The following is a 26,388-nucleotide window of genomic DNA, read 5'->3' as shown; positions in this document are numbered from 1 at the left end:
ACTCGAGTTGTAATAAATGTTGCCAGTGGCCACTGAGTGCTTGTTGACATGCATCTATACATCAGATCTTATCAGCAAGGGCACCCAAGGCATTTTCAGTCTCAGTGTGGGGACATGTTTGGCTTTCCCTGTGCTTTGGAACATTTCCAGAAGTCAGTCTCTTGATCTGTAGAGATACTACAGCAGATTAATTCATACCAATGCTGTTCAGTGGGGTCCTAATGTAATCATAGCAGTCCAAAAGGCCTCAGAGCAACCCTTCTACAAGAGGGATGAAATATGGGGAAATCTGCAAACAGTCCAGGAGTCTTCATTTCCGTACATTTACTTAACCCAGAAATGACTCCAGCAGGAGTTCCTGGCCACCTTTCCAAATTTGGGACTGGGGTTGAAAAGGATTAGAGAGCTGAGGCAGTATACCAGACAAACTCTGCCACCCAGGTAATTACCCTCATCCTTCCTGTTTTCCTTTCCAAAGACCTCCTTTTGTCACTGAGGTCCGGTCTTAAAATTCCTTTACCTCTTGCCTCTGAGAGATGTTTGGCATGAGTGGACGTGTTTGCCCTTAGACTTTCTTCTCTTGGATGTGCTTACAATGACTTCCTAAAGGGTTGCTCTCTATCTCCTTGTGTCCACTGCTGCTTAGGCTCTCTGATGACAAGAGCTTTGCCTGTCTGGTTCATTGTCATATCCCCAGTAGCTGGTAGAGCCTGGGACATAATAGAAGCTCCAAAAATTCATTGAGGAACTGGAAGAGTAGCCTGTGTTATTACTGAAACCAGTTTAGGCAGGCTTCTCTGTGTACCCAACTGAAGGCTATGGATTAGGGAAAAGGGCTCAGCCCTTCCTTTTCTCTTCTCATCCTTACAAATCTCTGTCCCAACGTTGTCTTCTCTTGGTGCCTTGTCTTCTCTGAGACTCAGGTATTCCCCTAGGCAGATCGCTAAATTGCTCCCAGAGAAGAATGTCCCCTTGGTGAATCAGAGCCCTGTCCACATGGTGTGTGGCAGGAGGATCCACCCTGAATTAGAACAGCTGCCACTCATGGTGTTGGAGTCTGGGTATATGAGAGTGTATTGAAGAAGCTGCCATTCTTAGACAGTTTTAGAATGCAAAACTATCAGTTTCCTAGTGTATTGAGAAGAAAATCTAAACCACTTCCTTACTACGGCCTGGGGGGTTGGCGGGGAGGGGGCTGTCTAGCTCTGTACTGTGACCGTGGTCCTGCCACGCTGGCCTGCCCTGACCTGCATTTCTTCTCCAGGCTCTTCCCCACTTCAGGGCCTTTGCATTTGATGCTTTCTCAGCCTGGACTGCTTTTCCCTCAGTATCTGCCAGTGTAACTTCTACACCTTAAATGCTGCTTTCAAGGGGGTTTCTCAAAATAAACTGTATCCATTATTTTTATCTTAGCACCTTTTTATTTTCTTTATAACACTCTCACACATTGTAATTATTTATTACTTAAACCAGGCTTTCCCAGTGGGCTGATAATTTCACAAGGGAAAAGGGTTTTGTTTTTAATTACCACCACACTCTCATTACTTCATGGCAGATAGATGGGGAAATAGTGGAAACAGTGGCTGACTATTTTTCTGGTTTCTCCAAAATCACTGCAGATGGTGATTGCAGCCATGAAATTAAAAGATGCTTACTCCTTGGAAGGAAAGTTATGACCAACCTAGATGGCATATTCAAAAGCAGAGACATTACTTTGCCAACAAAGGTCCGTCTAATCAAGGCTATGGTTTTTCCAGTGGTCATGTATGGATGTGAGAGTTGGACTATAAAGAAAGCTGAGCACCAAAGAATTGATGCTTTTGAACTGTGGTGTTGGAGAAGACTCTTGAGAGTCCTTTGGACTGCAAGGAAATCCATCCTAAAGGAGATCAGTCCTAGGTGTTTGTTGGAGGGACTAATGTTGAAGCTGAAACTCCAATACTTTGGCCACCTGATGCGGAGAGCTAACTCATTTGAAAAGACCCTGATGCTGGGAAAGATTGAGGGCCGGAGGAGAAGGGGACGACAGAGGATGAGATGGTTGGATGGCATCACCGACACAATGGACATGGGTTGGGGTGGACTCTGGGAGCTGGTGATGGACAGGGAGGCCTGGCGTGCTGCAGTTCATGGGGTCGCAAAGAGTCGGACACGACTGAGTGACTATACTGAACTGAACTGAACACTCTCATCACCCAGCACAGCTATTGGCACATGAATGATTCTTAATAAATATTTTTTAAATAAAAGAATAAATAGTCTATCTTATAACTTGTTTGTGGAATCTAAAACATGATACAAGTGAACTTATTTACCAAACAGAAGAGACTCACAGACATAAAAAACAAACTCATGATTTACCAAAAGGGAAGGGGGTCGGGGAGGGATAAATTAGGAGTTTGAGATGAGCAGATACCAACTCCTATCTACAAAATAAACAAACAACAAGGTCCTACTGTATGGCACAGGAAACTCTATTCAGTATCTTGTAATAAACTATAATAGGAGACAAACTGAAAAAGTATATACACATGTATATATACATATATACATGTATATATACAGCACAGAGAACTATATTAATATCTTGCAATAAACTATAATGGGAGAGAAACTGAAAAAGCATCTAAAAGTGTATATGTATATATACATGTATATAAATAAGCATTTAAGTGTATACATATGTATGTATATACATATCCATGTAACTGAATCACTTTGCTGTACCATAGAAACTAACACAACAATGCAAATCAACTATACTTCAACGTTTTAAATTTCTTAATAAAGAAATAAAGAATCTATCCTACCTGGCCATCTTCCCTCCTTCTGCAGAAATGACCTCTGTAATACTCTGAAGTAAAGAGCTCACTGCATCTTGTGACAGTTTCAGTGTTAGGCTGCTCCAAGTGCTATAAAGTTGTTTTTACATCAAGCATGATGCCCTTACTCTAAAGTCCACCGACGGGTTTTAACTTTACAATGTGAGGACACATAGACTAAGTAATCTCTTGCTCTTCTGTGGCCAGATCTTCAAGCACTAGATTTTTAAGCTGTCATGACAATCCACAAACACTGCATTCATCCTATGGATGAGGACCTGTTCCAACTACAACAAGGAAATTTAGCTCAAGTAACAAACATGTATGTTACAATGGGGGTAATCATTCTTAACAGATGAATATTTTAAGGATTTGCTTAATTTGAAAACAGCATTTTGCAAACCATGTAATACAAAAGTAAACCACTCTTACTACTATTTGCTATCATAAATGATTTACAACACAGCATGAAAGATATGATCATAGGAGCAGTAATCCTAATAGGAAGAACATGACAGGAGACAAAACAAATATAAAGAGGAGCCCCCTAAATAGTTATATATTAGGTAGTAATTCAGGAGTTCCAGAAAAACATCTTTTCCTGCTTTATTGACTATGCCAAAGTCTTTGACTGTGTGGATCACAGAAAACTGTGGAAAATTCTGAAAGAGATGGGAATACCAGACCATCTGATCTGCCTCCTAAGAAATCTGTATGCAGGTCAAGAAGCAACAGTTAGAACTGGACATGGAACAACAGACTGGTTCCAAATCAGGAAAGGAGTATGTCAAGGCTGTATGTTGTCACCCTGATTATTTAACTTACATGCAGTGTACATCATCCAAAATGCTGGGCTGGAGGAAGCACAAGCTGGAATCAAGATTGCTGGGAGAAATATCAATAATCTCAGGTATGCAGATGACACCAGCCTTATGGCAGAAGGCGAAGAACTGAAGAGGCTCTTGATGAAAATGAAAGAGGAGAGGAAAAAGTTGGCTTAAAACTCAACACTCAGAAAACTAAGATCATGGCATCCAGTCCCATCACTTCATGGGAAATAGATGGGGAAACAGTGGAAACAGTGTCAGACTTTATTTTTTTGGGCTCCAAAATCACTGCAGATGGTGACTGCAGCCATGAAATTAAAAGACACTTACTCCTTGGAAGGAAAGTTATGACCAACCTAGACAGCATATTATAAAGCAGAGACATTACTTTGCCCACAAAGGTCCATCTAGTCAAAGCTATGGTTTTTCCAGTGGTCATGTATGGATGTGAGAGTTGGACTGTGAAGAAGGCTGAGCGCAGAAGAATTGATGCTTTTGAACTGTGGTGTTAAAGAAGACTCTTGAGAATCCCTTGGACTGCAAGGAGATCCAACCAGTCAGTCCTAAAGGAAATCATCCTGAATATTCATTGGAAGGACTGATGCTGAAGCTGAAACTCCAATACTTTGGCCACCTGATACGAAGAACTGACACACTGGAAAAGATCCTGATGCTGGGAAAGATTGAAGGTGGGAGGAGAAGGGGATGACAGAGGATGAGATGGTTGGATGGCATCACGGACTTGATGGACATGAGTTTGAGCAAGCTCCAGGAGTTGGTGATGGACAGGGAAGCTTGGCATGCTGCAGTCCATGGGGTCACAAAGAGTCGGACATGACTAAGTAAATGAACTGAGGTAGTAATTTACCTTTTCTGATTTGTTTCCACACTGGTCAAAAGAAAAATATGTACCCTTCTGAGCTATAGAGATTTTAAGAAAGTGCATGTAGAGGTATTTTGAAAACTGAAATCCTATTCAAACACAAGATGATGATGGCAGTGAAGATTTGGGATAAATGTAAAAGTGTGTCCTGGATTTTGGTGGGTAATGCTATACGGTGCAAGGGTGAGCTAGGACAGAGTCATTACAATGGAGTATGTAGCACTCACACACAAGACACAGAGGCTTAAAAGTACCAGGGGATCCTGAGCAAGAGAGTACGTATTGGAGATAGTGAGAGATACAAGCAAAACCACAGGGTGCTGGTATCTGGAGGCCAGCTTGAGTTTTCTGCCATCAAATAATTCTTTTTTAGTAGGGTGGAATCATGCTCCCTCCAACTCAGTCCTCAAACAATACTTTGGGCATTTCTTTTCTTTCACTATTTAAGTTGGCTTTAGCCCAGAGAGAAATCTGAGTCATAAGGACTAGTCAGTAATCCACCATAGTGGTCCAGATGAAATGAAGCGAAAGCCTCATTGGAAGTATTAGGAATGGAGGGAAAGATAACAAGAAGCAGCAAATTTTGTAGGACAATCCAGGGGATTAGCCCACTCACTAGATTCGAGAAGCAGTTGGAGATGATAGACACCATAATGAGTTCAGAGAAAGTAGTGGTACCATGGACAGAAGCAGGGGCACAGGATGGGTGGGGTGGCAGTGGAGATGGGGGAGAGAGTGCCTAAGATAGTCCCCAGCTGCCCAGGAGAGTGGCGGTGTGGATGAAGATGCCATGTGCAGTGCAGAGAGAAAAAGCACCAAAAAAAGAGGATTGGGAAGAGATAATGAGTTCAGCTTCAGATAGGCTGAAAATGAAATATCTGTGAGACATCAAGACAGGAAGCTGGAGAAGAATCTAAAGATCAGTGGGAGGTCTGGGCTGAGGATAGGAAATTGTGAACCACTGGCACGCAGGTGATCACTGAAATTACAGGAGTAATGAGATGATTCAGATAGCTTGTAGACCTAAGAAAGAAAACGCATAGGGGCAGAGGAGCCTGAAAATGATACTGAGAGGGGGCAGTTGGAGAGGTGGGAGAAAACCAGGGTCCAAGTGAGTTGAGAGTTTCAAGAAGAGAGTGGCCCCAGTGGGAAATGCTGCAGACAGCATGCAAACCATGTTAACGACATGAAAATACATGTGTGCATGAAAGGAAAACTGTGAAAACATTTTGTTTCAGTGTGAGGCAATGTGTGATGGTGCTGCTTTAAAATGAAGATTTGGAAAAAAAATTTTAATGAATATTTGAGATGTCTTTAATGTTAACAAAAAGAAGACTGTTTGTTTTATTGATTTGGAAATTCCCTTAGCAGTTTCATGTTAGAGCATGAGGGCAGTAGTCTGTCTACAAGCGTTTGATGAAGTGGAAGGGGTGACTATTAAAAAATTCCATAAAGAAACCTGAAGGGAAAGGGAAAGACCAAACAATCGTCTGAGGAGTGTATTTGTCTGTTGGTTTGGTTTGGCTATATTAACAGAGACCTAGGCCTGCTTGTAGAAAGGTGCTGAGAATGGGGAGAGAGGGGAGCACCAGAGTTGGAGAGATTGAGACCAGCAGCTGGGCTGGGATGATGGAGCACAGACGCTGAAGTTGCCAGAGAAGGCTGGGTCAAGGGGACACCTGAAACCTTGACTCCCACAGCTACTGTGGACTTGGCTGCTCTGGGGCTGCAATCTCAGCCCAATAAAACCTATAAAGAATGGAACTGTACACACTGCTATATTTAAAACTGATACCAACAAGGAACGACCTAGCACAAGGAATTCTGTAATAACCTAAATGGGAAAAGAATTAGAAACAGAATAGATACTTGCATATGTATAATTCAATCACTTTGGTATATACCTGAAAGTAACACAAACATCACTAATCAACAACACTCCAGTATAAAATAAAAGCTAAAATAAATAAAGAATGGAACTGTACAAAGCATATTGACCATCTCCGTGGATCCCTGGCTGTCCAGTACACTTACACCCTCATTGTACCCCGATTATCCTGAGACAGTAACCTCTCCCAACACCCCAGACAGTCCATTGCCTACCCCCAGAAGGTCATCTATGTCCTATAGAATGCTTAGGCGTGCTATTTCCCACACATCATTTGGGTGTGGTTTCCCCCAAATCACTCCACCCTAGGCATAGAAAAGCACCATGTGAAAACCAAACTGGCTAATTTATGATTCTTGACTGTCATATGCATTTTGAAGCATTTGTTTATATAATTTTTTTACACTGAACATAAAATTTCTACATACAATGTTAAATACATACACCCTACTTTAAACTTGATGTATTTTATTTGCTTTAGGTCTACACAGGGGCAGACTTTAAAAGAATCTGCTTCCCAAACCTGCATGCATCATAAACAATAACTTGTGTTTGTAGATGTGAAGAGGTAGCAAGAATACACAGAAGAATTATACAAAAAAGATCTTCATGACCCAGATAACCACGATGCTGTGATTACTCACCTGGAGCCAGACATCCTGGAATGCAAAGTCAAGCAGTCTTTAGAAGTATCACTACACACAAAGCTAGTGGAGATGAGGGAATTCCAGTTGAATTTTAAAAAAAAATTCAGTTTATTTCAAATCCTAAAAGATGATGCTGTGAAAGTGCTGCATTTAATATGCCAGCAAATTTGGAAAACTCAGCAGTGGCCACAGGGCTGGACAGGTCAGTTTTCATTCCAATCCCAAAGAAAGGCAACATCAAAGAATGTTCAAACCACTGCACAGTTGCACTCATTTCACACACTAGCAAAGTAATGCTCAAAATTCTCCAAGCCAGGCTTCAACAGTAATGTGAACTGTGAACTTCCAGATGTTCAAGCTAGATTTAGAAAAGGCAGAGAAACCAGAGATCAAATTGCCAACATCCGTTGGATCACTGAAAAAGCAAGAGAGTTCCAGAAAAACATCTACTTCTCCTTTATTGACTACACCAAAACTTTTGACTGTGTGGATCACAACAAACTGGAAACTCTTAAAGAGATGAGAATACCAGACCACCTGACCTGCCTTATGAGAAATCTGTATGCAGGTCAGGAAGCAACAGTTAGAACTGGACATGGAACAACAGACTGGTTCCAAATAGGAAAAGGAGTACATCAAGGCTGTATATTGTCACCCTGCTTATTTAACTTATATGCAGAGTACATCATGAGAAATGCTGGGCTAGAGGAAGCACAAGCTGGAATCAAGATTGCTGGGAGAAATATCAATAACCTCAGATATGCAGGTGACACCACACTTATGGCAGAAAGCAAAGAAGAACTAAAGAGGCTCTTGATGAAAGTGAAAGAGGAGAGTGAAAAAGTTGGCTTAAAACTCAACATTCAGAAAATGAAGATCATGGCATCCAGTCCCATCACTTCATGGCAAATAGATGGGAAAACAATGGAAACAGTGACAGACTGTATTTTCTTGAGCTCCAAAATCACTGCAGATGGTGACTGCAGCCGTGAAATTAAAAGACACTTACTCCTTGGAAGAAAAGTTATAACCAACCTAGACAGCATATTATAAAGCAGAGACATTACTTTGCCAACAAAAGTTTAAAAGCTATGTCAAAGGTTTAAAAGCTAGTCAAAGCTATGGTTTTTCCAGTAGTCATGTATGGATGTGAGACTTGGACTGTAAAGAAAGCTGAGCGCCAAAGAATTGATGCTTTTGAACTGTGGTGTTGGAGAAGACTCTTGAGAGTCCCTCGGACTGCAAGGAGATTCAACCAGTCAATCCCCAAGGAAATCAGTCCTGAATATTCATTGAAAGGACTGATGCTGAAGCTGAAACTTCAATATTTTGACCACCTGATGCAAAGAACTGACTCATTGGAAAAGACCCTGATGCTGGGAAAGATTGAAGGCAGGAGAAGGGGACAACAGAGGATGAGACGGTTGGATGGCATCACCAACTCGATGGATATGAGTTTGAGCAAGCTCCAGGACTTGGTGATGGACAGGGAGGCCTGGCATGCTGCAGTCCATGGGGTCGAAAAGAGTCAGACAGTACTGAATTGAACAGAGCGACTGAACTGAACTGATGATTCAACACATTAAGTAATCAGTCTAAGAAAACTTAGAGTGTTCATTGTGTTTACAAATAAAATATATGAATAAATAAAATGTGCTAATATGTCTGAAAACTAAAGAAAAAGAGAAGAGAAAGAAGAGAGTCTCCTTGGCAAGCAAGAGGTGCACCTCTTCCCTCAGACATAGGATGCAGAAAGAGTTCTAAGATGAGGCAAGAATTAAAGAGTATTTTCATCATTGTTTCAGAGTAAATCATCCATTGAGGGTGAGGCAGGTGGGTGGGTTTGGAGACTTGGGAAAGATGAGAAAGGCTCAGACTGGTCATTGAGGGAATGGGACAGGCAGCCAACAAGAAAGGAATGAAAGGCTGGCTACAGATCCGTGGTGGTCTGGACAGGACTAGGGAGCAGAATCTGCATGGAGACCATCAGTGGGTTTCACAACTTCCTGCCATCTCTTAGCCTGGAAGCAGGAATGAAGGCAACAGGCAGTGCACAAGTCAAGGCTGGGGGTTTCTGGGTCTTACAATTTGTTCTCCTGTGGCTCCCAGATGCCTCTCCAGCCTGACTGTATTCGTTTCCTAGGGTTGGCATAAGAAAGTACCACACAGGGTGGCTGGAAGCAACAGAAATGTACTGCCCCACAATTCTAGAGGCTACAAGTTTGAAATAAAGGTACTGGCAGGGCCATGTTCTCTCTGATGCTCCCTGCTTCTGATGGCTCTAGGGAAGGATACTTCCTTGACCTTTCCCAGTTTCTGGTGGTTGCCAGCAATCCTTGATCTTCCCTGGCTTGAGGCAGCATCACTCCAATCTCAGGCTCATTCGTCACATAAACTGCCTGTGTATCTGGGTCTCTTCTTCTCTTCTACTAGAGATATACCTCATACTGGATTTATGAGGTATGCCCACCCCACTCCAGTACGATCTCATCTTAACTTATTACATTGGTAAAGACCCTATTTCTAAATAAGGTTTCATTGACACACAGACACGAAATTTTGGGGAAGAGCCAAGTACAGTGGTCTTTGTGCCCAGTAGAGACTCAAGCATGGGGATGGTCTTGAAAAAGAGTACTAGCATTGAACCTTTAATGCCATGCTTGGTCTGGCTGATGCACGGAGACGAAGACCTACAGCATTTACTGACTGCAGTAGCACTAAGAACTCTTCCTATTTTATATTCCTTTATTTATAAAGTCATTTGTATTCCAGAAAGGGCAGTTATTTAGCCATTCTTACCTCAGTGTTAATCCCTTAAGACAGAGAAAATGATCCTGCTAAAGGGAAAGGGAGATTAAAAATGAGATGAATTACAAAATTGTTAGCACTATAACCACAGCTAAATCAACATGCACAGAAAGAGCCGGGATTGCTTAAAATTGGTTCAGAAATCTGCTCCTGTGCTAAAGCAATGCTAAAGCATTCCATTAGGTCATTTGTCTACCTTGTTTAGATATAGCAAGTTCAAGGTGAAAATCAGAATTCAGCAGCCTAACCTGACTAGGGCTTCCCTGGTGGCTTAGATGGTAAAGAATCTACCTGCAATGCAGGAGACCTGGATTGAATCCCTGGGTTGGGAAGATCCTCTTGAGAAGGGAATGGCAACCCACTCCAATATTCTTGCCTGGAGAATTCCATGGACAGAGGAGACTGGTGAGCTACAGTCCATGGGATCGCAAAAAGTCAGACACGACTGAGCAACACACACACACACAACCCTGACTGTGGCAGAGGAAGCTTTTTTTTTTTCCTGAAATTGCTAGGTGTTGGTGGAAATTTCTTCTCTGAAGATTTGATACGAAGCTTTATGAACTCCTAACACTGGAATAACTTAAATTAGCTCTTCTTAGATGGTGTTCAGAACTCAGAGATGCCTTTTACCTTCTTCTGAAGAAAGCTTATAAAATAAAGCCCTGGGTCCTTGAATGCTTAGGACAGGCAAGGTTGTATCAACAAAGGTAAGTGAGAAGTCAAGGTTGGAGGAAAAAATTTAAGCAGGAAGAACCTAACCCCTCATGGATCATGTGACATCTCACAGCTCTGGGGCTTTAGCGCTGTTGACGTCTGCGGATCATCTAGGATTTTAGAGTTGGAAGGGCTGTGAGAATCATTTCAGTTCAGCCTTCTCATTTTGCAGATGAAGCAACTGATAGTAACCAGCTCAAGGGCACATTAAGGGCTTTTAACTGAGCTGGGGATGGGGACTCAGGTCTCTTGAGTCTCATCCCAGTCATCTTTCCACTACACGCAACAGTGTTCAAAAGAAAACTGTAGGTGCAGAAAAGGATTCCCCCCACATACATCTGCTATGATTTAATCTGCATGCTCCAATCCCCTCCGCCCTGAAAATTCAGGTTCAGAAATGCAAAGACTAAAATCTGGGGAGAGGTATTGGCTTAGAAAACCATTCTGTAAACATCTCTTCTCTCCCTGCCCCCAACCCTACCATCCTTTGGCAATTTCATTAAAATAGCTTTGACTTGAAACTGGCCTGGAGATCACCACTGACTCTGCAATTATATAAGCGCTCAATGGAATGCATTATCATACCAAGCAAAACCCCCATGACTACGATGGAGCTGTGCTGCCTGAAAGCTCCAAGACTTTAAGGTAGACAGACACAGCACTTGCTCCATCCGCAATTCTCAGGTGCACTGGTAAGTCTGTGGTCGACAGAGCCTGGAAGGTAAAACAAACCCATGATGTGTCTTCATCTGTGGCTCTCAAAAGAAATAATTTCCACTAAGTCTTCCTCTCACAAAAGGGACACTCCAGTCATGCTTACTGACAGGGTTGGTTCCTTCCCATTTCAGAGAGAAAGCTGCCACTTCCATGTAAGATCCAGAGGGGTACCAGGTAAACTTCCATCTTTAAAAGCCAATCCATGAGGAAGGAAATGCCTTGGGTTAGATTCTCCTTTGGAGAAGGCAATGGCACCCCACTCCAGTACTCCTGCCTGGAAAATCCCATGGACAGAGGAGCCTTGTAGGCTGCAGTCCATGGGGTCGCTAAGAGTCAGACATGACTGAGCGACTTCACTTTCACTTTCCACTTTCATGCATTGGAGAAGGAAATGGCAACCCACTCCAGTGTTCTTGCCTGGAGAATCCCAGGGACGGGGGAGCCTGGTGGGCTGCCATCTATGGGGTCACACAGAGTTGGGCACGACTGAAGCGACTTAGCAGCAGCAGCAGCAGCAGCAGCAGATTCTCCTTATGGGATTTTTAGCAATGGTACCACTGTACCACAAGCATATCAATAGATAAACTTCATCTGAGCAGGATCGCCCGCAAAATCTGAGGATGATTCTCATCTTCTTCAAAATGAATAAGCCAGTTTAGTTTGATGACTTCTCCTTAGCAGCAAATTGAGTTGTCTCACTACATAGCTTCAGATACATAGCTTGATTTAAAATAAAATATAAGGAGGGACTTCTCTGGCTGTCTAGTGTTAAGACACCACCTTTCAACGTAGGGCGGCAGGTTCAACCCCTGGTCAGCGAACTAAGGTCCCCCACATGGTGTGGAGGTGTGGCCAAAAATAAACAATTAATTTTAAATAAAATAGTGACCTCTGTTTTCCAGGGGATTCCTGCCAGCAGCCCCTGGCATATTTTTGAGATGGATTCTCATCCTAGCTCTAATGGATGCCCAGGTGTGCCACCCAGATTCCCCTTTAAGACAGGAGTGTTCTTCCTCTAGCTGCTGGGGGTGTTGGTGGCTAAGTCCCCACTAGAGCACAGCCCTCTTAGGGCAGGATGGGGGGCCTGCACCCAGTGACTGGTCTGACCCCTTACCCCAGTTCAGGATATCTCTGTAGCGCCCTCTACGCTCCAGAGTTCCACATGGACCAAGACCCCGAGGTCTTTGTGTAACTAGCCTCACAGCTCAGTTTCTCCTCTGCCCAGTAATGCTCCCTTCACTTCCTCCACAGGTACACAACCTTAGAGCTGCCCACATTCAACTTCCTTCTTGCAGATCTCCATCTCAGAGTCTGACTTCTGGGGAAACCAACCTGTTACACCAATGCTTAGGTTGTTCTTTACACAAAGACTAGGCCTCCTATAGATATGCATTCATCATTTTTTTAAAGTTTTCTTTATTTCCTGATTCTTCGACCTCTGGGGCTTTGCTGATCCTGCCCCTCCTTGGGCTAGCCAATTTCTAGAGATAGTAGAGGACTCATCAGCAAGTGAGCCTTTCATATATAAGACAACCAACCCAAAGCCCATTCCTTCAACCACCTCCATTATCGGGGTCTTATACTCTGGGTCACTTTCCACATGCTATAAGCACCCCAAGACTAGATGCCAGACTGCTAGAGATAGTCCCTATACCTGGCGTGCATGCCTGGGCAGTCACTAAATTGTGTCCGGCTCTTTGTGACCACCATAGACTGTAGCCCGCCATGCTCCACTGTCCATGGGAGTTTCCAGGCAAGAATACTGGCATGGGTTGCCATTTCCTTCTCCAGAAGATCTTCCCAACCCAGGGATTGAATCCTGTGTTTCCTGCCACTCCTGCATTGGCAGACAGATTCTATTCCACTGAGCCACCTGGGAAGCCCTATACCTTAGAGTCCACCAAAAATATTCAAACTAGCTAATCCTAAGCCTGCTTACTCTGCTTTGCCAATTATTTCCTACAGGAACCACAATAAATGAACACTCTTGCCCACGTTTCCCTCTGGCAACAAATCCTGGTGCTTCTCCACATAGCCCTGCGTGATATGCCAGGCCTCCTGTCTCTGCAGATCTGTGAGTATAAAAACTTATTCCTCCATAAAGTCATTTCCATATCTGTGTGTCTTACCACACCTGATTAAAATAAATCTTGGGTATATTTTAAAACAAGGTATTAGAGAGACACTTCTCCAAACCAACAACGTGTCTGAATCCCTTTAAGATCCAGGAGCCATGGGAAGACATTGGCATTAGTCATTCCCAAGCAAGCTGCCTGATGCTCTCGAGGCCAGGCTACAACAGGCAGATTTCAAATGCTTCATGCACCCTACTCCTTTTCCACTCACACTCTGACTTCTCACATTCTTTTCTCATTCTGGAACAAATATGGACAGGAAACACTTACTCTAGCAGAAGCTACCCAAACAAACTCTAGGGTCTTCTGAAGCTACTCTAGAATCTACTCTGCCTAGAACTTGGTCTTCTCAGCTCTGACCACCAGAAATTTCCAGGCTCAAATCTTTATTTTTTCTCCCTGGTTTCTTGAGGGATCATCCTTCTCCTAGAAGCAAAATTCAGTCCTAAGAAGGGATGCCTGTGCTCCTGTACACATACATCCCCATATAAAAATATAAACCCTGTTTGGTCGTCTCTTTGTTCCTTAATGAACTGTCCAACATGTCACAAAAGAGCTTTCAGAAGAAATTTAAGAGGCCTTTGAAGCTTCTCCTACCTCCAAGTTTAGGAATCTCAAGATGCTTAGGATGCTGCGGGTGGGAGCATCAGGAAGATGGAGGTAGAAAGGACACATCAAGGTGTATACAAACACACCCACAAATGTAAAATTGGTCTCCTCTGAACACAGTGAAATACAGCTTTGCTCTACACAGCCATTCAAAGATTGTCCTTTCCTTAAATATTTGGACCTGGAATGAGTTTGGAACTTTACTGTCATAAGAAGTCTCTAATGAGAAGTCATGCTGAATCATTCATCCATCTGAGCACTTCAAGAGCATGTCAATGCAAGGATCTTATACGACCCTGCTCATTAAAGTCCTACAGCTTCACAATTGTATTTACGTGCAAGTATTTTTCTGTTGTTGTTGGGAATCATTTGTGTCCAGGTGACATCCTTTAATTTCAGGAAATCAGCATTTTGGGTACAGAAGTAGTGTTTTCCCCTCATTCTAGTGACAACATTAGTCCTCACAGAGCACCAAGCTGAGCTCCCTGTGTTATATGCAGCATGTCCCCACTAGCTGTCTATTCTTCACATGATAGTGTATATATGTCAGTCCTAATCTCCCAATTTGTCCCCCTCCACATTCCAGTGAGAAGAGCACCGGATAAAAGATCCTATTTCCAAGGATACCCCTAAATCACTCTGAAGCTTTGGGTGGAAAAGCATTCCTTTCTCAGTATATTAATTTTTTATCAGAGAAAGGAGACTAATTTGACATGCTTTCCCCTATATGGACACTGTGAGCCTTCATGTTTCCATAGGGAATTAGGAAAGCTTTGGAAAGGCCTTGCTATAGTCAAGCAACTATAGGGATCCTATTGTAATGGAATGAATTATGTTCCTTCTCAAAATTCATAAGTTGAAGCCCTAACTCCAAACGTGATGGTATTAGGAGGTGAGAGGTTGGTAATCAGGTTTATATAAGGTGATGAGGGTGGAGCCCCCATGATGGGATTGGTGCCCTCATGAGGACAGAGACACAGATGCAGAGAACAGACCTGTGGAGATGGGGTGGGGAGGTGGGACAAACTGGGAGATTGGGACTGACATATACATATTATCACGTGGAAAACGGATAGCTAGGGGGAACTCGCTGTATAACACAGGGAGCGCAGCTTGGTGCTCTGTGGTGACCTAGATGGGTGGGATGGAGGGTGGAAGGGAGGTCCAAGGAGGGGATGTGTGTATACATATAGCTGATTCACTTCGTTGTACAACAAAAACTCACACAACATTGTAAGGCAATTATATTCCGATAAGGAAAAAAGAAAGAAGGAAACACTAGAGCCTTCTCTCTCTGCCAAGTGAGGGTATAATGATAAGGTAGCTGTCTACAACTTGAGAAATAGACCCTCTCCCGATACTACATCAGTTAGCATTTTGATCTTGGACTTTCCAGCCTCCAGAAATGAGAGAAATAAATGTCTGTTATTTATACACTAAGTCTATGGTATTTTGCTATTAGCAGCCAAGCTGACTAAGACATACACATCTTATCTGTTCACCCCAAGAATCATATAATGTCCCAGCTGGCAGGCTAGCTCAGATCTCATCCAGCATATCACTATCACTTTACAGAGAATGAATCCAAGGTGCAGAAGGGAAAAGTAAACTGCTGAAGCCCATACAGACTACTTAGTGGCTGATGTAGTCTCTCAGCGCAGAGTCTCAAAAGACTGTAATGAAGCAGCTACGAAGCTGGGTTCTGGAGTTAAGGCTTGATTTCTGGATTTGCCACCAACTACTTATGTAACCTTGCATTACTTGTGTGACATCTCTACAGGCAGTTTTTTCATCTGTACACTGAAGATGATAATAACCTTGTAGGGACGCTGTGAAGATTAAATGCAATAATACCTAGGATGTCTCCTGGCAAATAATTAGTGTTGCCTGAATTAGTGGTCCCCAACCTTTTTGGCACCAGGGACCAGTTTCAGGGAAGACAATTTATCCACCCCAGATTGTGGGTGGAGGGGATGGTTTCAGGATGATTCAAGCACATTACATCTAACGTGCACTTTATCTCTATTATTATTACACCAGCTCCACCTCAAATCATCAGGCATTACATCCTGGAGGTTTGGGACCCCTGGCCTAAATGCTAGCTCCTTGTGGTAGAGGCCAAAACAGATCTGGGCTCCCCTTCCACGGTGTAGAGTTAAGCTGTCACTGCGACCCAGCTGACCAGTCAGGGGTACATTTCTCAGTCCCTATGCATCTAAGCAGGGTCACATGACTGAGTGCACACACCAGAGAAGTGCAAGTGAAGTGCGCCACCACTGGCCCAAGGTGGTCCAGTAACAGGCACAAAATTTACCATCTTCTGTTTTTTCCTTTTAACAATTTTATTGATTTATTTATGGCTATGCATTGGGGGTCGCAAAGAGTCAGACACGACTGAGTGACTGAATTGAACTGAACTGAACTGATGTTGGTTCTTCATTGCTGCATGGGCTTTTCTCTAGTTGCAGCAAGCAGAGGGCTACTCTTAGTTGCTGTATGCAGGCTTGGTGCAGCGGCTTCTCTTATTGTGAAGCAAGGGCTCTAGGCCGCATGGGCTTCAGTAGTTGGGGCATGTGGGCTCAGCAGTTGCAGATCCTGGGCTCTAGAGCACAGGCTCAATAGTTGTGGTGCATGGGAGTAGCTGCTCTGTGGCACGTGGGGCCTTCCCAGACCAGGGATCGAATCCCTGTCTCCTCCATCAGCAGGCAGATTCTTTACCACTGAGCCACCAGGGAAGCCTTGCCCTCCTTTGTTGATCGGAGTTGGCCAGAGCAACACTGCAGCCCTCAAACGGTGGAGCTGCAAGATGCAAGCAGCCTGCAACCCCAAGTAATGGCTTGGAGAACAACTGCCTGCCCAGGACATTAGGCTTTGCATGAGTAAGAAGTAAACTTGCATTGTGGAAGCCAATGACATCTGGGGGTTGTTACGAGAGCTTGCATGAATCACCCGGACTAATACGCTTTTGCTATTATTACTCAAGTAGGACATATATTGAGAAAATAAAAGGGAAAATTGGAGTGTTTAACTGGTATCACTTTTAGCTACAGCTTCTGGGTTTGAAGGTGGGAAAGGTTAGGTATTCGTGGCATCCCTACTTAAACTAATTCTCACACTCAAAAGCCTACGTTCTCCTGCTATTAAAAAGCAGAGGGCACAGAGGCAGAGCCCAGGATAGTTCTGTCCTCCCTGGCGGCTGACATAGCTTTCCTGATGAATGATAAGAGGATTCTAAATGATTTCAGCCCTGGCCTGACACTCCTATAAAATCCCTTGCAAGAATAGTGAAAGAATTAGAAATGCTGTCAGAAAGGTGGTGGTGCAAGTATTGAGACAGCCCAGGCCTGGTCTTCCCTCTGCTTTTGACTTGCTGCGTAACCTTGGTCAAGTCACATAATGTCCTGAGCCTTAGTTTCCTCATCTATAAAATGAAGGACTGAAAGAGCTCTCAGCTCTAATGATTTGTTTTTGTTTTTTCTCACAAGTTCTTTCACTCTACAGACAATTATCGAGCACTGTGCTGGGTGCTGGGAGGGGGCAAAGATCTTTAAGATATGGTCTCTGGCCTCAAGGGGATCAGTCTAGAGGGGATTGGCCTGTCCTGGACTCAGGCATGTTGGAGGCAGACTGTGTACAGTGTTCTCTTCCTACATGGCCAATTATAGGCCTCATATACCTCGATGTATAATATAGGACAAAGCAGAAAAGGACTACTTTACAAGGCAAATATCCTAAGAAAGGTGTTCATTCTGGAACAGTTCAGAGTATGCAACATGGTAACAATTCGGAAATGTCTTTTTCCCCCAGCAACTCAAAGCGCTGCATTTTAAACCCAAAAGGAGCCTGTTATTTCATATGCCCTCATTTTACAAGTGAAACGAAGGTCCAGAGAGATCAGATAGCTCATCCAAGGTCACTTACCTGAAGATGAGGTCAGGTTCGGGCCCTCTATGCCAGTCATCTTGAGTCATGGCCTTGGAAAAGAAGGGAAATTTGAAAAAGCATCCCATTCTATGCCCCAAAGAGGGGCCAGGTCAGTGTTTTCCACTGCATCGCCACTTACATTTCTTGCTTTGAAACTTCTGGACTTTTTTAGAGGATGCTTTTAAAGTAGCTGGAGCCTCTTCATGACACCCCTGCAGATTCTGATGAGTGTTGCTCTAAGCAGGTTTAAATCTATAGCTCTAACATGCAATTAAAAGATGCTTGCTCCTTGGGGGAAAAAAAAAACTATGACAAACCTAGACAACATATTAAAAAGCAGAGGCATTGCTTTGCTGACAAAGGTCCATATAGTCAAAGCTACGGTTTTTCCAGAAGTCACATATGGATGTAAGAGTTGGATAACCAAGAAGGTTAAGTGCTGAAGAACTGATGCTTTCAAACTGTGGTGCTGGAGAAGACTCTTGAGAGTCCCTTGAACTGCAAGGAAATCAAACCAGTCCATCCTCAAGGAAATCAGTCCTGCATATTCATTGGAAGGACTGATGCTGAAGATGAAACTTCAATACTTTGGCCATCTGCTTCAAAGAACTGACTCCTTGGAAAAGACCCTGATGCTGGGAAAGATTGAGGGCAGGAGGAAAAGGGGACGACAAAGGATGAGATGGCTGGATGGCATCACCAACTCAATGGACATGAGTTTGAGCAAACTTGGGAAGATAGTGAGGGAAAAAAATCTAAAATAAAAGTGACAGGGAAGCCTGGCTTGCCGCAGTCCACAGGGTCACAAAGAGTCGGAAACGACTGAGCAACAACAACATGCAGCTATGAGAAACTTCTAGACTAGTTGCCTCCTTAAGCCTTTCAGCCTCAGCTTCCACATATTATACCTGTTTTAATTATGTTTAAAACTCCATAACTCCAAAACTAGTCATGCAGCCAAAAAACACTAGATTGTGGATTGTGGGGAACAGTCTACTAGCCAACCTTCTGTTTGAAAGGATTCAACCTTCTGTGGGAAACAAAAAGCCCCTTCCTCTGTTGCCATGGGAACGGCTCAGCGCTGCTATGGATGCTCTGCAGGAGGCTGCCTTGGAGCAGAGCTGGGGAGAGGGCTTTCTTTCCAACAAGGCAGGAAGGCTGTTTGTGGAAAAGCGATCCTGTCAGCCTTTCTGATTCCTGCGGGGGCTGGGAGTGATTCCCCAGCCTCCAACTCTTTTTTTCACAGGACTTCCCAGCTGCCAAGAAAAGAGGCCATGGCCCAAGGTTCATTCCAAATGATGCTGGAGTAGGGTTCTCTGTTTAAAGACTCAGACTCAATGAAAAGGAGAGGTTTACTTGTCTCCACTGGCACAGCTGAATCCCTACCCTGTGATGACAGGAGGACTGGGCACCCCATTGTCTAAAGAAGCCAGAGATAGCCATGAAGAGAGCCACAGCAGAGATCTGGCAGGGGCAGGTGTGTGAATGGAGAACGTGAGTAGCCACAGGTCGCCTCTAAGTGACTTTGGAAACCTTTATGGCCCCACTCCCACCCCACATATTCCCAAAAAGCCTGACAATGATTATCGCCTTCTGCCCCATTTTGTCTTTTACTCTGTGTCACAGAAGACTCATTTTCAGCCTACTCCCAGCTGCTTCTGACTCAGATGCACCCCCGGGGGCCACATTCCCCGCTCATCCCTTAGGAACACTTTCAGCTTTACTAGGCCAAGGACAGTGAGGACGACTCTGATGGCACAGTGGTTAAAAGCATGCATCCCAACATCAGGCAGGCCTGGCTCTGTGACCTCGGTCAGGATACCACACCTTGGTCTCAGTTTCCTCATCTGTAAAATGGATAGTAATACTATCTGCCTTATAGGATTACTGGGAATATTATATGACTCAGTGCATGAATAGCATTTAGCCAAGGATCTGGATCGTATTGTGTATATAATGGATGAAGACTTAACCAAAAACATAGTTTAGATTAAATGACTTCTCAATTATAGGAGTATGTGATTTTTATCCCCACTTCTTAAAAAAATGTATTATGACTATTCTCTGGGGTTAGAATTATTTTAACCATTTTTAATGTCAGAGCCACTTTCTCCTTTTCTTATTCTCCTTTATGAATAATTGTTTATATTAAACACAAAAAAACATGAAAGAAAGAGATACAATAAACTGTGAATCATGTGTTTGGTGGCAGGAAACCATGTAGAGTGATTTTTTTCTTTTATGATAGAAATAAAATAGAATATTTTGCAAAGTGGTATTCAACATTCTATGTGATTTCTATTCTCTTTTTGATATCTATTTAATGGGTCTTAAACAATGCTTAATTTAATTGCCTTTTCCACAAAGAGTATTTTCAAGTCTCCATCTTCAGGCCTGGCTTCCCTCCCAGACTCTGGTCCCCCTGGGCCAGCATACATCCAGGTGGATGAGCCAGAAGAATCCATCATCGATCAATTGCACAGGGCTTATCACTGTTTACAAAGCCCTCCCATGCTTGTCTTATTTAATCTGTGAAACAACCCTGTGATGAACAGCATCAGCCCCATTTTCCAGAAGAAACAACTAACAGACATTAAAAGGCTTGCCTATTTCATGTCCTCTTCATGTAGATAAAGGATAGAACTAGGACTCTGAGCTCAGTATGCTGGTGCCACTTTAGAGCCGACTTCTCCAAGGGGAACATTTCTGGATACCCCAACTTGATTATCCCTCCACTGAATCTAGTGACTCTTCCAGCCTCTCTTTTCAGTAATGGCATCATCCTCTTCTCCCTCACCCAGAGGCCAGACTTGGCAGGCCTCTGACCTCTCACTCACTCTCTTCTCCACCACTTCCCTCTATCCAGCATGAAGTCCTGTCAACTCTCCTCTTTCAATGTCTCTTCCATCACCCCTTCTTCTGTTTTCACAATGACCCCCTCATGTTCAGGCCCTTGTTGCCTCCTATATATCCTGATGACTCCACTATGCAATTGCCTTCCAATTCGACTCAGTAACTCCAACCTCTTTGTCCTTCAAGGTAACCAGGTTAACCTGATTTATAGTCTCTCATGCAAAAACCTCAATAGCTTTTGATTTCCAACTAAGAAAGTTCAAGATCACTGCCTGACATGCAAAACCTTTCTCTGTTTCCTGAACCTTTAATCCTTCCTTTAATTCTTATCACTCCCCTTCTTGGTCACTCAGCTCTAGCCATATATGTATGCCCTGTTCAAGAGTGGTAAATGGGTCTCTTCCCAGGTGTCAAGAGATCAAAAGGTGATATCTGCTTAGATCCTGGCTGAAAGGCTCATGAGACCGTATTTGGTTCAAAGATAAAGGTAACAAAATCAATTAGCTGTATCTGCCACTGTCAGAACGATGGGGAAGGGGTGGGAGAAGGCGGCCTTTCATTATCACTTGTCTTTTCCATTGGTGTGAAACTCGTCTAGGCCACGATCTGGCCTTTCTTCCCCAATCTAATTTTCCTACAGTCATTCAACAGTACCTTGCACTTCGCGCATACTCAGTAAATATTTTTATATTGATCTATAAATTTTTCTAAACTCATTCTGAGCTACAATACAGCAGAGGCCCATAGTACAGTACAGTAACTCTCAACTCTGGGAAATTAAAAAAAAAATACTGATGTCTGGGTCTCATCCCCATGGGTTCTGATTTAATTATTCTGGGAAGCATATAGCACTAGCAGGTGTTTAAAGCTCTTTAAGGTCAAGAACCATCGGTTTAAGAGAAAGGAAGTGGATCTCATAAGTCCTGGATTTACTGAGTAGCTGTGTGATCATGAACAAATCACTCACTTCACAGGGGCTCCATTTTACCTGATAAAAAATAAAGTGTTTTACTGCATAGATCTGAGGTGCATTCAAGTTCTAACAATTTTCTCTGCCATTTCCTGAAGAGTTTCTCTACCAGCAGAGTCTGGCTTTTACATTGGGGGATCTAAAGGCCTTCATCAGATGAGCCGGGAATCAGAAGAAATGAAAACTGATGATGGTAAGGGTAGCTTGGGGGGTCATTAAACCCCACCCATTCTTAGATATGCACAACTGGCACTTTCCCTGGGACTTCCCTGGTGGTACAGGGGATAAGAATCCGCCTGCCAATGCAGGGGACACAGGTTCAACCCCTGACCTTGGGAGAACCCACACACCACAGAGCAACTAAGCCCACACCACAACTACTGAGGCCCATGGTCCTAGAGCCTGTGCACTGCAACGAGAAGCCACGGCAATGGGAAGCCCACACATGGCAGCGAAGAGGAGCCTCTGCTTGCTGCAACTAGAGAGAGCCTGAAGACCCAGCGCAACCAAAAATCATACATAAATACATAATTAAAAAGATGTTTTAAAGATGTTTTTAAAAAGCTCCTAAACTTCTATTGCAACCAGATTGTTGCCTATAAGCCAATTATGTAGAAAATTTGGAGCTGCCTAAAATCAGACTTGAATGGAATCCTTACTATTGTTTAGAACTATGCAAGGGACTGTATGGAGAACACAAAGAAACACAAAATCTTGTTCAGACTATAATTGAGGAAATAAAATTCACTCACACACACACACACACACACACACTCTAGAACTTAATACAGGACCCTGCCAGTGAGTGTGGAGGTAGCACCCAGGGAAGGGAAGGATCTGTATTCTTCTCATCAGTTCCAGCTAGGTCTTTTCGACCTTAAAGCGTTGCTATCATTCTGACCCTATTATCAATTTTATTCATGCCATGACCAATTCCTGGTCACTGGGGAGGGCTCCCAGGATGTCTCCTAAACTGTTGAGCACAGCAGGAAGCAGCGAGAAACACCTTCCACCTATCCCATCATCTCTGCCTTCTAGTCCCCTAGAAATGGCTCCTAAATTCATGCCCAAGTAATGTACATGTGATTTAGACTAGAAAGAGGCAGAAAGGATGGAGATGGGGAGAGAAAACAAAGTAAATCACAGACACCTACAACACAACCAAATGTTCTGTTCCTTGGAAAGAGTCTGAATGAAGCTTATACCAGGTCCATCCAGAGAACGTGGTGAATGGGCCCTTGGTAAATGTCTGAGCACCACGTGCTGAGCAGGCAGCCTTTCTGAACCCGTTCAGGCATCGTAGCACTTTATCACCAGGTACTGCAGACCAGAGTTCTTTGACCATCTCTAAGGGGTTAACTCTCAATTCTAATGGTTTCTCTCCTTGTAAGTGTGGTCAGTGGTAGCTGAAGGCTTCTGAGAGTGATGACAATGGGTTAAGATGAGTCCTGCCTTCCTGTGACCACACCAGAAAGTGTCTTCCCTGTGCTAGACTTTTTTTGCTCCGTTTCGTGTCATAATGGCTTTCCTCTAACAGCAACTGATTTCCTACAGTCTCTCCAAACTTGACTTCATAGAATGTGAATCATCCAATCCAAACCCTGATTTTACAGATGAATAAATCAATCCTTTGAGAGAAGGGACTTGCCTATGGTCACCCACGAGGTGATGTGAATATTGTGATATTCTGAGGGTCCAGAGGGTACATGAAAAGAAAGGACACCACAGAGTGAGCCTTTGGCCTCTTTTCATTCTAAACTCTTCTCTTCCGTGACCTCATCTACCCCCATGTCTTCAATCTCACCTCCATTATCATGACTTAACGGTCTGAAGCTATCCTGAATGCCAGATCCATGTTTCTATTGGTCTAAATCATTCTTCCATGGATGTCCCATTACTGTCTCCAAAGCAGCATGTCCCAAATGGGACTCAACATTGACCTCCAAACACCTCGCAAAATTATTCCCCACTTTTAGATTCTCCATTATATTTAAAGGCAAGTCTATCCATTCTATCTTGCTAGGAGGCCTTACAAATAGCTGTGAAAAGAAGAGAAGAGAAAAGCAAAGGAGAAAAGGAAAGATATACCCATTTGAATGCAGAGTTCTAAAGAATAGCAAGGAGAGATAAGAAAGCCTTCCTCAGTGATCAGCGCAAAGAAATAGAAGAAAACAATAGAATGGGAAAGACTAGAGATCTCTTCAAGAAAATTAGAGATACCAAGGGAACATTTCATACAAAGATGGGCTCAATAAAGGACAGAAATGGTATGGACCCAACAGAAGCAGAAGATATTAAGAAGAGGTGGCAAGAATACACAGAAGAACTACACAAAAAAGATCTTCGCGACCCAGATAATCACAAGGGTATGATCATTCGCCTAGAGCCAGACATCCTGAAGTGCAAAGTCAAGTGGGCCTTAGAAGGATCACTACAAACAAAGCTAGTGGAGGTGATGGAATTCCAGTTGAGTGACTTCAAATCCTAAAAGATGATGCTGTGAAAGTGCTGCACTTAATATACCAGCAAATTTGGAAAGCTCAGCAGTGGCCACAGGACTGGAAAAGGTCAGTTTTCATTCCAATCCCAGAGAAAGCCAATGCCAAAGAATGCACAAACTACCACACAGTTGCACTCATCTCACATGCTAGTAAAGTAATGCTCAAAATTCTCCAAGCCAGGCTTCAATAGTACATGAACCGTGAACTTCCAGATGTTCAGGCTGGATTTAGAAAAGGCAGAGGAACCAGAGATCAAATCGCCAACATCCACTGGATCATCAAAAAAGCAAGAGAGTTCCAGAAAAACAGATTCTTCTACTTTATTGACTATGCCAAAGCCTTTGACTGTGTGGATCACAACAAACTGTGGAAAATTCTTAAAGAGATGGGAATACCAGACCACCTGACCTACCTCTTGAGTAATCTGTATGCAGGTCAGGAAGCAACAGTTAGAACTGGACATGGAACAACAGACTGGGTCCAAATTGGGAGAGGAGTACGTCAAGGCTGTATATTGTCACCCTGCTTATTTAACTTATATGCAGAGTACATCATGAGAAATGCTGGGCTGGAGGAAGCACAAGCTGGAATTAAGATTGCCGGGAGAAATATCAATAACCTCAGATATGTAGATGAAATTAAAAGACACTTGCTCCTTGGAAGAAAAGCTATGACCAACCTAGACAGCATATTACAAAGCAGAGACATTACTTTGCCAACAAAGGTCTATCTAGTCAAGGCTATGGTTTTTCCAGTGGTCACGTATGGATGTGAGAGTTGGACTATAAAGAAAACTAAGCGCCGAAGAATTGATGCTTTTGAATGGTGGTGCTGGAGGAGACTCTTGAGAGTCCCTTGGACTGCAAGGAGATCCAACCAGTCCATCCTCAAGGAAATCAGTCCTGAATATTCATTGGAAGGACTGATGCTGAAGCTGAAACTCCAATACTTTGGCCACCTGCTTTAAAGAACTGACTCATTGGAAAAGACCCTGATGCTGGGAAAGATTGAAGGTGGGACGATAAGGGGATGACAGAGGATGAGATGGTTGGATGGCGTCACCAACTCAATGGACATGAGTTTAAGTAAACTCTGGGAGTTGGTGATGGACAGGAGGCCTGGCGTGTTGCAGTCCATGGGGTCGCAAAGAGTTGGACATGACTGAGCGACTGAACTAAACTGAGTCATCTTTGACCCTGGTCTCTTTATTTCCCTTTCACACAGTGCCAATCAGGCTCCAAATCTACTGAGTCTTATAGAATGCCTTTGTATCCATTTCCTGTCTATTTCAATAGACACAACCCAGGCCTCTCTCATTCTCTACCTGCATTTCTGTGACATTTCCTTAGTCTGTGACCCTCTTTCTGGATTCTCCCCATCTGCTCCTTGTGCTGTGCTTAGTCACCCAGTCAAGTCTGACCCTTTGTGACCTCATGAACTGTGGCCCACCAGGCTCCTCTGTCCATGGGGATTCTCTAGGCAAGAATACCGGAGTGGGTTGCCATGCCCTCCTCCAGGGGATCTTCCCAACCCAGGGATCAAACACAGGTCTCCCACATTGCAGGTGGATTCTTTATCATATGATGCACCAGGGAAGCCCAAAGATATTGGAATGGGTAGCCTATCCTTTCTCCAGGGGACCTTCCCAACCCAGGAATCGAACTGGAGTCTCCTATATCACAGGCAGATTCTTTACCAGCTGAACTACCAGGGAAGACCTAAACATACCTAGAAACGCCCACTTGGAGAAAGATGTGTTCATACAGTTTGGGGGCAGATGAAGCCATCCAACAGAACCGTGCCGTAAATTCACCACCTGGCAGGGACTTCCAGGTTAGAATCCTGCCCAAGCCCATGGCTGCCGCTGGCCTCTGTCTGGTCCAGGACTCTGGCCACACTCTGCGTTACACGGTCACCACTGGGTACATCTTCTGTTCGCTGCTGGTTTGAGGGAAGGGAGTCTGGATCTGCCTGTCTGCAGCCCGTCCAGGAACGAGGGCACCAGGGCCATGGGCACCAAGCCTGGCTGCATGGTGTACCCCATGAAGGGGGCTGCAGGTACTGCCCCTGTTGGGGCACGATCTGGG

At 43.7% G+C, this 26,388-nt stretch overlaps 1 protein-coding gene across 13 annotated transcripts in view; it reads right to left on the bottom strand.

Annotated features, from left to right (window-relative positions):
- Positions 1-26,388, bottom strand: part of SLC8A3 (solute carrier family 8 member A3) — a 168,138-nt gene that overhangs the window by 73,382 nt on the left and 68,368 nt on the right. Inside the window, exon 1 of one of the 13 annotated variants that reach the window (XM_070377644.1) lies at positions 17,975-19,994. The exons of 10 other annotated variants lie outside the window; for them this stretch is intronic. In XM_070377644.1, coding sequence (XP_070233745.1) covers positions 17,975-18,063 — 89 coding nt within the window. In that variant the 5' untranslated portion in view covers positions 18,064-19,994. Of the gene's footprint in view, positions 1-17,974; positions 19,995-26,388 lie in introns of those variants that run through there. 2 more of the 13 variants (XM_070377648.1, XM_070377647.1) reach the window with 2 other exon arrangements.

The sequence above is a fragment of the Bos mutus genome, chromosome 10, assembly GCF_027580195.1.
Source record: "Bos mutus isolate GX-2022 chromosome 10, NWIPB_WYAK_1.1, whole genome shotgun sequence".
Lineage (NCBI taxonomy): Eukaryota > Metazoa > Chordata > Mammalia > Artiodactyla > Bovidae > Bos > Bos mutus.
Note: the sequence above shows the minus strand (reverse complement) of the source record. Positions and strands in the feature narration are given on the sequence as shown.